Source organism: Hakea prostrata, chromosome 2 (genome assembly GCF_041222555.1).
Source record: "Hakea prostrata isolate BN-2017 chromosome 2, UWA_Hpros_2, whole genome shotgun sequence".
In the NCBI taxonomy this organism is placed as follows: Eukaryota; Viridiplantae; Streptophyta; class Magnoliopsida; order Proteales; family Proteaceae; genus Hakea; species Hakea prostrata.
The window spans coordinates 50,417,413-50,430,813 of NC_142601.1; the positions used below are offsets into that span (position 1 = coordinate 50,417,413).

The 13,401-nt window shown below is 34.8% G+C and overlaps 1 protein-coding gene across 1 annotated transcript; it reads right to left on the reverse strand.

Annotated features, from left to right (window-relative positions):
- Positions 1–201: 201 nt before the first annotated feature.
- Positions 202–987, reverse strand: LOC149024708 (membrane-associated kinase regulator). Its single transcript, XM_089143526.1, has one exon. The coding sequence runs from the start codon at positions 985–987 to the stop codon at positions 202–204; it is 786 nt and encodes a 261-aa protein (XP_088999652.1).
- Between the last annotated feature and the right edge of the window lie 12,414 nt (positions 988–13,401).

Sequence of the window (13,401 nt, forward strand, 5' to 3'; positions counted from 1 at the left end):
AAACCCCATAATCAAATTAATCACAATTGTTAACCAGTAGGAATGATTGACAAAAAAAATGGGGCAAGATATGATTGCTCAAACTCTATAATACTACTGGACATAATTCCATTCAAGTTCGTAGCTTGATCAAACTGTAAATCAAGAACAAATCTTGGTGACCCAGTAAAATATGCAGACATTAAACCAACTGATCATCAGCTAATATTTCTTCTTGATCTTATCCTTCCCAATGCCAAACAAGGAACCCAAACCAAATAAGTTTGCAGTACCTTTGGCAATATATGGAGATGGAACATTAAGAACAGGACTAATTCGAACCCCACTGCCATAATACCCAGCGACATTCTTTTTCAGTGGAGGCTTCAAAGATGATGAGGAAGAAGGAGATTTTGCTGGCATCGAAGGAAGTCTATGGGAGTGGTTTTGACTGTCTTTCAACAGTGGTTGTCGTTTGGAATTTGTTATTGAACCTGTTGAATTGCTTCGGGATAAAAGTGGTAGAGCACAGATTCCCCCATTCCAGCAATTGCAACTATTGCTTCTTCCGAACAACCAGAAAGATTTGGAAGGTACCTTTTCTTCAGCTTCGGAAGTCGCCTCCAAGATTTTTTTCAAGCTCTCTCTCTTAGAATCACCATTCGTAGTATCAGTAAGGTTAGATTTAGGAGGCGAAGGCGGAGGCAGAGGACACAAAGCTTGATCGATTTGTTTCTCTGCAGAAGCATTCTCTGTTTTTTCCTTGATTTCACAAGGTAGCATCTTTCCATCGAGGAAGAGCTCATCGGCCGAAAGTGGTTCTTGTTGGAAGCTTTCGCTGACGCCGAAATCAAAATTGAAACTTGAATCCAAGAGTGACGAATCTGATCGGTGGCAATGTTGTTCCACAGGCACCACATCTGAATGACGCAGATCATGAGAAAAAGAAATTCTTGGACTCATTCCGAGCCCAGAACCGTCCGAAGCCGAGCAGAGATCGACCGCCATCTCAAACGGAAGTACTCCTTCAGCCTTCTTCCTCACAAAACCGATTCAGAGTTGATAGCTTCAGAAATTACATCACTCGAACTCTGTCTATTTCTTGAGAATTCAAGTAAAAGAGGAAAAACAGAGAAATGTAAAACAAAACAAGAACCCAAAAGCAACAAAGAGAAGCACTACTTAGTATTTTCTTTTGTAGTTGCAGAAGAGAACGAGAAACTAATATAATGATGCTAGCGGTGAAAAGAGAGAAAAGGAGAAGGTTCTTCTGTCACGGGAGAATCGAGAAGGGGAGATTAATGGAGAAGAAGAAACTAAAATAATGAAGCTGGCGGTAGCATCACATACCCCACCCACCTCCCCAGTTCACTCTGGTTTTGATCACCAGCAGAAAACTCTTGACATGACTCATGGCTGTTACGGAAATTATATAATTTTTGTTCAAGCTATGTATCCATATGATATTAAATAATGATATTAATATAATATATATTTGTTAGATTGACATTGTCCAAAAATTTTGCCCACGTTAATGAAAAAAACCCAAAAAAATATTTTAAAATAATTACTTTTATAATACCACAATTTCCAATTATGGTCATGCAATTCCATAAAGATTTAACTTTTTTATTGTTTAAATAGATTTTATTTATTTCTTCAATTTTTATAAAGAATAATATTTTTTATAAATAAATAAATTAATTAATGTGGAGAAGTCTTAATTCAAATGTAAAATTTAGTGGACCATCCTAATATGATATATCATTACCATTATTTTATCTTTCGATAGGTTTGAGATTTGTTGAACAAATAGTTCAAAAGTCTCTAGCTTACGTTTTTAGTGATATCTTGGACGTTAACGGATATTGATTTTGGCATTCTATAATTGTCATAGAATAAATGTATTTGGTAAATTAGGTCATTTTATCTTTCTTAGAAAATAAGTTGATCCGACTTTTGAGCTTAAAAAACGTTCTTTTGTAAGTAAAGGAAAAACAATAAGTTTAGAAAAAAGGAAAGGAAAACAAGACTTTTCTTGACAAAGCACCACTCAATTCTCTTTCTCAATGAGAGAGTAGATGAAAAATGTTATTTCTCAACACTTTTTATTTTGGGTTAAAGAAAGAGAGAGAGAAAAACGAGTAGCGGTGACTTGAGGCTAGGTCGGGGTTGTGTATTTGATTGGCATTAACCCAGCTCAACCAAAGCTCTTTCTACCGCTTTTGTAGGTCATTTTTCTTAAAAGTAGGGCGATAGTATGGAGTTATGTTCTTGTATTGTTTTGTAGTTAAAGTTCAGGATCAATGTTAAGTGTCAAGTCTAATCCAACCTTACACAACTATATATAGGGTCATGATTAAAATTACGATTAAGGTCAAGAATAGGGTCTACGTTTACAAAGTCCGCCCCTAGCTCAACCCTATTGCAACTCTTAATATAGATTAGAGCAAATTGCACTGGCACTCCAAAATGGAGGCCTTAAAGCACTGACACCTCACTTTATGTTTAAAAAACATAGAAACCCCAAAATTAGATTTTCATTGGATATATTTGTCAAATTTATCACTGAAAACAGTTAAATCATTCATATTTTCAAAAATATCACTATAATAAACAGTATCTGAAAGGCTTTCATTGACAAATTGAACAAATATACCCAAGAAAATCAAATTTTGGAGTCTCTATGTTTTTTAAACATAAAGTGGGTTGTCAGTGCTTTAAGGTCTCCATTTGGGAGTGCCAGTGCAATTTGCTCAATAGATTATGTTTTTTTTTGCTCTATAGATTATATTGCAACACAAGCATGTGGTTTTTCATTTTCTTTAATAAAACAAGATTCATTAGGATAGAAAGCCCAGAGTTGGACAAAATTTAAAATCCAAAATATCCAACATGCACCACTTGTGTTATATGTTGCCAATAAGCATTAAGATGGCTAGGTATAGCCCATCAATCACTTTGCTTCACCTAGCAAGTTTGGCTAAAAGATACTTTCATCAAAGATTTTGGTCTGGAACATGGCTGTATCTTTGCTCTTAACCTTTTAACTCTCAACACCTCCATTCCTTTATTTTGCCACTGATTAAGTTCTTCTCCATGTCTCTCTGCTTTCAAAGAAGCGTGAAAGTTCACATTATTGTAGCTTTTACACCTAAGCAATGAGTAAAGGAAAAGAAACCTAAAAGTGTGGGTGGTGTGTTTGATTGGAAGCTCTATAATCCACATCAACATTCTGAGTTTGTTCACTGATGGTAGCATATATATTAGTTGCGACCATATGTATCTTGGTAGTTGGTGCCATGGGTACTATAGACAACAAGGTCATGATGAACAGAAAAAAACATTGATGTTCTAACAAAGAAGTGTTTCGTAAGGGGTCCATTCATATCGTGACCATTTACGCCATGCCATACCATAATGAATAAAATGCTATGATGCATGACATAGTTGTACCATTTGATGAATGATGAAAATGGTATGGATAGAATGATACAAATAAATCATACCAAATACAATATTGTATAATAATAATATATTGTATTCATATTCCATATGATAATAGTTGTAGTAAATTTATTTGGTGGTACCAATCTATACCGAATTGATACCTTTTTCCTGATGCTCCAACAAGATAATGTGGAAAAAGGAAGTGATGATCTACCAAAAAGAGGGGAAAAAAAAATGGAAAAGAAAGTGATGTTAACATTTGACTTCTGAGAATGGTTTCTAGAAGCTAAGTGGAAGGTATCATGTGGTTCCTGTTTAGATAATTTCTTATTTAACACTTTATGAAGTTAAATTTTTAACACTTTGTTTTCAAGATACTTTTTTCTTTTCAAGATACTTTTTTCAGGCCTAACAAGTTAAATTTTTAGCTTTGGCAGATGGGAAGAATTCATTTGGAAAGTAATTTTATTTCTAAATGTTTGCCCAAAAGGCATTGTTATTTTAGGAGAATTCTCCAACTTTGCATGACCAATAGAGCTTGGTTTTGGAAGGAAAAGTAATTCTCAAGGAATTTGTTTTGAAAAAGTTTATCTCAATTAGTCTAACAAGTCTTGGATTTGTTGGCCTAGTATGTCTGACGTGCTGTATTACCTAATGTTGGATGGATGTTACGTGAATTACATTAAATCTCAACCACGCCTCTTTAATGGTTTGATTTGATTCAAAGAAAAATCAATTTATTTCACTTATGCTTTTTTGTGTGATTGAGATTTAATAAAATTCATATGACATCCATCCAACGTTAGGGGTCAAGTCACTACCACGACAAATGCATTAGTCTAGTAAATTTCACACATCCCCTTACCTAAGTTGTTATTCCACCAGAATTTTCTTGTAAGCTTTGTGAATTTCTTTCCAAGATTTTCTTTAAAACTTGTGAATTTGGATTGACTTTTTCAATGATACGAGAACATAAGTCTCTTTTGACTTATAAAAAAAAAAGGAAAAAGGAAGATAAGTCTCTTTTTGTTCTATTGAAATCTATGGGAAGATCTCATGACCCCGATCTTTCATAAAATAAAAAGAATAAAAAAATTCTATTGGAAGATCTAGATATTTCCCAGCTCGCTATCTATTAACAAAAGGAAGAAAAAAAAATTTAATCGTGAATTCGTGACTACAAAAATATCTTTTTGTAAAAACATTCTGTCAAATAAGTTTAAAAAAAAAAAAATCAACTTCTAGAATAGTTTGATAATTTACCAAGTATTTTAGCTTTAAGAAACACTAAAAACAGCTTTGAGTATTCAAAGAAAAAAACATTGTTTCAGGCATTTGATCAAATTTGCTTCTGCAAGCAAAAGTAATACATAGGCATTTGATAGAATCTATTTCTTAAAATAAATTTAGAAATTATAATAAAATTTGTCATTATTAATTTTTTATATTTAGAATATTAAACTTCATAAATACCATTTCTTTTTGCTTCGAGAAGCACATGGGTTGAAAGTATTTCTAGAAGCAAAAAGTTTCATAAACTTCAATTTATGCTGCAGAAATTATGTGAACCAACGGTTTTTGGATGATTTTTCTGCTTCACAAAGTAAGAAACACCAGAAATTGTTGCATAAAAAATGTTTCTTGAGACAAAAAATTTCAATTTATGCTGCAAAAATCATGTGAAACAAAATGATTTTTAACTAATTTTTCTACATCTCATACCAATAAACACCAAAACTGTTTTTCAGTGGGTTATCAAACAGGACCCTAGGGTGTTAGTGTTACCAAAAGGAAAAAAAAAAATTCTAGTTCCTGGTTGATCCACCAAACCCGGTGGCCGGTACTATAGTATTAAATGGGTTTTACTCTGGCATCTGTCTTGGAGTAATAAGGGGGGGCCGTATAAAGTATAAATTTAACATTAATCCATTTAAACTTGAGCAAGAAGCCGTTGGAACCCATTGTGATTAGCCAAGTTTCATATACCCAACAAACTCACCTAATCAGCCCAAGCCCATCTGATTTCTACCCAGTAGTTGTGGAGGGATGGTTAGTGGGTCAGATTCAATATAAAATAGTTTGGGCATGAATCACTTTGTTCATTTCTACTAATTCTGAACCCTGTAGATGCCACATTAATTTTATGAGAATGAATGTCTACTTTACCTGGTGAAGTGATCAAAGCTAAATTTATGGTAATGGTGAAGATCTTGAGCTTGTGCTGACCAATTCATCAGGTATGTTATTTGTTCTTCATTCTATCATGGAACATAAACTTAATGACAACTATACAGCATTAACTTAATCTCTTCAATTATATGTTGGATGTTCATGGTGGTCAATGAATTCTTATTAATGGCTTCTTAATTTTGGTTTCATTGGCAGGTTCTGGAATTCAATCTGATCATGCATACCTTTTTGGCAGCATTGAAATGCTAATCAAATTAGTACCTGGAAATTCTGCTGGCACCGTTAAAGCCTAGCTACTATGTAAATTAAATGGAACCTTACCCAGTTTGAGATTTTCCTCTCATGCACACGTGAAATTAATATACTAAATCCCTATCTGAATTTTGTGTTGCAGTTATCTTCAACTGGTGACAGACATACCTGAATACCCATAATCCAAAGAGCAAAGGAATAAAAAAGTACTAATTATCAAAGTTATTACAGTTGATTCGAAATGATAAAAAAAGTTATAATCAGGGTTAAAAGAAAAGTTAATGTCAAAAAGAGCGAAAGTCTCAAAATTACCAAGAAAAGTTTAAGAGAATTTAGTTTGTTCAATCGACCAAATCTATGGAGTTATAATTCCCAAAATGAGATTTTGTGAATATACAATTGTATAGCTTTTTGAAACTCAGGCACCTCTACCATAAATGTCTCTAAAATAATCAAACAACAATCAGAATCCAGATTGAAATCTCAGACATGTAACCAAACAGGCCCTAAGAGAATTTAGTTTAATTCTTTGATTTCCCAAAAGAGAGACAATCCCAGTCAGGCTCTACCATGTCTCTAAAATAATCAAACAACAATCAAAAGGAGTGGCTCTTATGGGCGCAGCATAGAAAGGGTCTCCACATCTCCACCCGCCAAGATGTCATGTCTTAATTGGCAACGTATACTTTGGAATGATGGAGTTCTCATAACCTACAAAAGAGTTTAGAAGAAATATATTTTCGAGGAATGAGTTCCATAGAACTTAGTGAGGTCAACAAAATCACATAGCATGCATCCAATAAACATACAAAGTATGGATATGAATGTAGATGAAATGGAGTGATGTATTTATACAAGTATGCCCCTGTACTCTCACAAGTGCTAGTCTCTATGGCGGATACACATTAAGTTGTAACACCAGCCTCCTTTGGGAAGTCTCGTCTTTCTTATCCCTCATGGGACGGCTACCTCTGTTGAGATTCTGCAGTATAGTGGTTAGATTACATCACACCATGCATGGTGGATTAGGTCATCACTTTCTCACCACACCATTGGTATGGGTACTGGCGCGTGTCAAGGATAAGTCTAGTCCAATGTAAGGTCAACTACGTTTCATATTATATGTGGTCCAGATACATTTCTTCATGCCTAGGGCCATGTTGATCCACGTATCCTTCTCCACCTAGGAATGTTATTCCTCAAGAACTGGCTACCCCTATTAGATTAACATTTTATAGCCCTATGGTCGTACACATATGCTTTGGTGGATGTTCTCATGTATCCTCACGGATTGACTACTTCTTTTGACAACTATGAGCCCAGACCCTCCACATATGCAACCTTACCATTGCACGATAACAATGGGTTTGTGTCTCCTCATGGATTGGATACCTCTGTTGGAGGCTTATAGGACCCAACCACTGTTATCACGGGCCACTTAGCTTCAATACTCATGCCGAATGGGTAGTAGCATGTTAAAAGGTGATATAGCCATGCATCTAGACACCTACATGTAATGCACATAAATGACTATGTAAATTTATGGCACTAGGGGCAATGGGTGAACCAACAACCCCAGGTTGGTATACATGCAATGCATTATCACCCAACCCGGTCCCAACGCATCACATTCACAATCATTATTTGAATGAATTGAATAATGACATAAATATAAACATCCAATTATCTTTTATCCATGCGGAGTCTCACGCAATTCATAAGATGATAATTGACATTTATAATAATAAAATATATAATCAAATCGAATACACAATACATGAAATATTTCCCTCACTTGTCAATGACAAAACAATCTCCAAGAGTCCAAAAATCCACAATTCAAAGATATTAACAAGCTACAAGAACCCTAGAAAATATATAGATTAAATTAGGTTTAAACTGGGGAACAAGATTAAGCCTCAAAAGACCAAAAACACAACACTTGAGCAGGGGCCAATTAGTCAGTTGACGGTCGGTTACGTGACCGCCCTCGTCAACCGCCCTCTGAGCTGTGAACCAAAAAGGCATATTTTTACGCTATTTCAAAACCCAAACTTTTGGGGGCTTTTGGGGCTTCAATAAGATGGAATCAATGTCCTAAAAACACCTTTCAAACATCCACAATTAATCTCAAACACAAAAACCCCAATTTGGTTCTCAGAGAGTCGCCCACGGGCATCTTAGAGAGGGTTGATTGATTTCAAATGGGCGAAATGAAACCCATCAACACTCAAAGAGGTTTGGAAACACAATGGGGAATCTAAACAAGTATTCAAATCCAACCAACTATCTCAACCACCACCATCATTGCTTACAATTATCTTAAATACTTCAATAGAATTTGCAAAGAGGGTTTTTAGAGAGTTCTTACCTCAACACACGATTATCCTTGTGAATTGTTCTTTGGTACTGACAAATGAGCAAGGATTCTTCAAATCTCATAGCTTTTCTCTTCTCCCACTTTCTCAGCCTCCTTCTAGTATGAACAAATCATTTATGAGATGAGAAAAACATAAAATAGGGTTTCTTGGCTGAAAATCCCAAAATTACCATTTTCTCTAGGTGGGGTTAGTCAAATTGACTTGCTGCCCCAATCAACCGCCTCTATAACTTTCACATGTGAAAGCCGTTATCGATGGGCTTCGAAAGTACTCCTAAACATTTCCCAATCAGTAGTATAATTTACTTTAGCATTTGAGTCATCTAGCATCGATTTCATGCATGTAAAAATCTCCTTTTTATGCCTTCCGGACTGATTTTCTCTCTCCTCTTGAAATCAAATAAAGTGGCCGGGTTTTCTTCTAGTTCATCAAAGTCCATAGGTTCAGTTTTTGAACTTTCAGTGTCAACTTGGAGGGTCCGAAGCTGCCTTCTATTAGCACTCCGAGTTCGTGGTCCCGAAATGTAAGTTTATCGATATAGAATTTTAGGGATTTTACAACATATGCTAGTAACAATGGATGACAGTTCTAATTATGATCAAATCCAATATCAAGAACATATTCTTTCTACTATTTTATGCCAAACTGTATGAGCATTGGAGATTGCAATATCCATATGACTATAATCTCACACCAAAGTAAAAACTAAAATTGGTGTTAATCATATAAATCATGCAATTATTGTTTAGCCATAGGTTTATGCAATTCATCCAACCCATAATACAGTTATGGAGCCATTACCTCCAAAACATGTGAACCAAGCCAAGACACTCAGTCATGAAAATTATAACCCAGATGAACTGTTATAATTTCAAAAGAACCATGCCTTTACTAATTGTTATGAACCAATGTGCTCAAAGGCTACTTTCTTAGATCATTTTGAGTTTCTACATCCAAGCCAACCATTTAACAATAAAAACAAATGACACAATCATCTAGAATTCATAACCTCCTACTTGTTTTTTTTTTTAAGTGTCATGAACTCCAACACCATAGTAGTATTCAAGTGAGAAACAAAGTTGTAAATTTATTGCAAGCTTCAAGGGAAAGGTGAAAAGCTTGTGAAGAATAGTTCTTAAAGCAAACAAATTACTGCAAATCACATTAAGTAAAAACATGACAATGTTGGGTGAGCATCCTGAACAAAGTATCTCCCAGAAAAGTATTATGGGGAAGATGAACTTTAAAAATTTTCTTGTGCCTAGACTCGTTAAAGGATTTAGGCCATCACGAATCAAAGTCCACTAGATGAAATAATTGAACAAATAAATTCAAAGCATCTAGTATATCAAACTGATAAAAACCAATATAATGGTTAAATCAAAGTAATGATGGCTTGAGCTTGAGTAAATAATTCTTTGAAACCTTTAACTTACCCACTTTGAGCGTATGAAAATAAAAAAAACATATAAACAATACATAACATCATCTTTCTCTTCCTTTCCACTTTCTTTCTCCTTATATTAAATACTTTGAGAAAGTTAAGTAAATAAAACTACAATTTATAATGACAGGTTAACACTTCAAATAACCAAGTAGTGAGATGAAAAGTTAATGGTAGTCAGCCTTATATATCCATTCACGGAATCTAATGATGAAGGTTTTCATGCTAAAGTAAATAACCACTATGTAATATCTCAATGATGATTACCATTTTGAATTAAAATTACATATAACTATATATGCAATATATAATAGTTTTATACTAATGTTTCAAATATCTTAAATTGATGGAAATATCATATAGTCCATCTTCACTAGATCTTGAGGGTCCTCCATAATTCCTCATTTACGTATCAAGCATTCAACAAGAGTTCATAATCAAGAATAGGAGCATTAAGCAATTTTGATAGTAGGTCATGGAGTTTATTAACAACTAAAATGTCAAAGAATCTCTCATCCCTCACCATGATGTCTGATAGATCAATGGATGATGATACCCTCTCAACAATGAAATTAAGGAGGCTTTTATTGTGCTTGCATCAATCAATAAGTATTTCAACCAATGCTAACTTTCACTCATTTACACCACTTAAAGGTTCGAAATTGTCGAGACTTCGAGACTTGCACCATCTACAATAAGTAGCTTTTTTTTTTTAGAAATTTAAAAGAGTATCAAGAACAGGACCCTCAAAAGTTTCCATCTTCTTAGGCAGAAGTTGAATTCGTTCTATTCCTTTACGCTTAGAACAAGAACCCATGTCTTATACCTTAAAGAATTTGTTTTAAGATGATTAGCCAAATTGTAGATATAATTAGGAGAATAAAGAATTAACTTAAATTTGGAAAGAAATGTAAATGGAACTTGAACCAATAGGAGAAGAGTAAAGAAAAACCATTGAAGCATGTTAGATGCTTTCTTTAAAACAGATTTGTCCCCTCCAGAGTGTGCTTGAGGATTTAATGGATGTCTATCTCCCAGGATATAACGACGAACAATGGTTTACCAGTACAATGTAAACCGCTACGGCGAACTTGAATTATACATTCCTTTTATCACCAGAATACCAACAATGACAATACTCTCAAAATACTAACATGACTCTCAAAAGAACTTTAGCATGATTCTAAAACTAAAAGAGAGAATGGTCCCAATACCTTGAGCTCATTATGGGGGGAGGAGGACTAGAATTTATAGTGGAGATCTATGGTAGGTACAATGAACATACCATATAACCATAAATGCCTCCTTAACAACTTCAGGGAAACGAGAAGCTTTTGTCATTTACGAAACCAAACTTGGAAAATGAAAAGCTTTAGTTATTAATGAATCAAGTTTGGGAAACAAAAAGCTTCGATCATTTATTAACCAAGCTCAAGAAGTGAGAGGTTCCTTGGGAAATAAAAGTTCCATAACACTCCATTTATGAACCTTGCTTGGAAAATTTAAAACTCAAACGATCATTAACATTTCATGCATGAACCATCCTTGGGATCTGAAACACCCAATCATCCATGATTATTTTATGCACTCATTTCCATAAAATCTCTTCTTGATGAACGATTGTCATTCACTTATGCTCATTTTTCACAACTGCATGATCTATAATTACTGAATTAATTATCAAATATTGAATTGGAATATGCCACCCGATTGCCATTATTCCCAATATTAAAAGCAAGCCCGAAAATTGATTCTCTAATGTATGAACCATTATGCCAAGATTCAGAAGAGATGAATCACTTTTTGATATCCCCTATTGTTTGAATCGCTTTTATATAAGCTTACAAATATGAGGAATAAATAAAATAATTTTCTATTTGTCTAGTACAACATATGTTTGCAAAACTATATCAGTTTGTGAGTCGATTGATATCCTTCAGACATTGTGCACTAAACCCGGGATAGCTAGGGGCGTCATTCTTCAAGATGACGAGTACTTCATCAAGGCTACAGATAAATGACTCTTTGAGGTTCCAATCAAACTCAAATATGAGCAAAATGATTATTCTATTACATTTCGTTGAATAAGACAACCAAAGGTTGGAAACAGTTTTTAATCCACATTATTTTGAATTAGGATTTGAAATGGAGATCTAATCTAGAGCATTGGTGTTGGCAGTCGATTGATCAAATAAGTGGTTGTTTCAAAAACTACTGGCTAAAAGAAAAGGGGGACTCATGCTTTGGTCATTAATGATAAACTTGTCTACACAACATGATGATTCTTCTGTTCCACTCTCTTGTTTTATTACGAAGTGTGAGGACATGAAATCTAACGTGGGATAACTTCGCCTTTGAAGAAATGATGAAAGAGCTCATATTCTTCACTAGGCTAAAACTCTGGACTGAAATTTGGATTATTTTTTTCTTCAGCCAAACACAGAAAAAGAAATACATTCAAAGAAACAACTATGGGGAAATCCTCCTAGCAGGAACTGAGTACAACGGATCAAGTCCTCGAGGGGGTTGTATCCACCAAACTTTAGACAGACCCAAACATCGGGGCCCCCTAGCTAAAATATCTGTTGTAGTATTTTCAGCTCTAGAAATATGAAATACAACATAGTTATCAACCCCAACAAAGAGTGCTTAATAAGCTAAAGTAAGTTGGAACAATGCCAATCTAGAGCACTAGAATGTTCATATAGACTGGAAACCACTGCCTTACAATCAGAAAAGAGCTTGATATTCTTGATCCCTAAAGTAGAAGCCACTTGAAGGATGTCATACATCGCTTCTAGCTCCACTTGCTGTTCAGACAAAGCCCAACCTCCAAAGAACCATTTGAGAAAGTATGAAAGAAAGTGGTGTCAGAAAAATCGATCGTTTGCGTATGCAAAGGAGTAAATAAAAGACTTGAAGCATGCAACATATGAGAGTCAATCACTTCAGTTGTGGCTGATGTCGAAGTTGTCTCGAAAAAACGACTATGAATATCCTGCAACAAACTATTTAGGGACCATAGAAATGTACTTAAACTAGGTGCAAGCCCTTCAAACCAATAAATGTTCTTTACTTTCCAAATTAACCAAGCTACTACACTCCAAATAGTATGCATCCAGTCTAAATTACCAATAGTCCGATAGAAGGATTCAATGAAGTTTCATCCGTCCACAACATCATGGCCTTGAAAAATATATGTATCCAATCGAAGGGGAGAGACCTTCCAACAAATTGTTAACAAAAGGACAGTGAAATAAAAGAAGAACAAGCGATTTATGAGCACATTTACAATAAAAACAAGAGCAAATTGCACAGGCACCCCAAAATGGCAGCTTTAAAGCATTGACACCCCACTTTTTGTTTGAAAAACATAAACACCCAATTCATTAAACATGGTAGTCCATTCTATTATTCAAACCATTAGTCCACTGTTTATTTTTTTTAAATTCCAAAAATGTCCTTATGGAGAAAAAAATGGCCAAATGTATTCTCTCTCTTCACTCGGGTCTCCACCTTCGGCTCCGGCCGCAACACCGCCGACACCCTCTTCAATAGAGAGATTTGGCGAGATTGGAATCTTCCGAGAAGAAATATCACAGAAGAAGAAACCCATCAGGCAACACGAGGGCAAGATCAAAATCTTCCATCGAGGATTACGAAGATCCTTTGGCACTCTCCGGTGGAGGATTTCGCACCACTATT

Coding starts and splice junctions, on each gene's coding strand:
- LOC149024708 (XM_089143526.1), bottom strand. CDS start 987: ATGGCGGTCGATCTCTGCTCGGCTTCGGACGGTTCTGGGCTCGGAATG.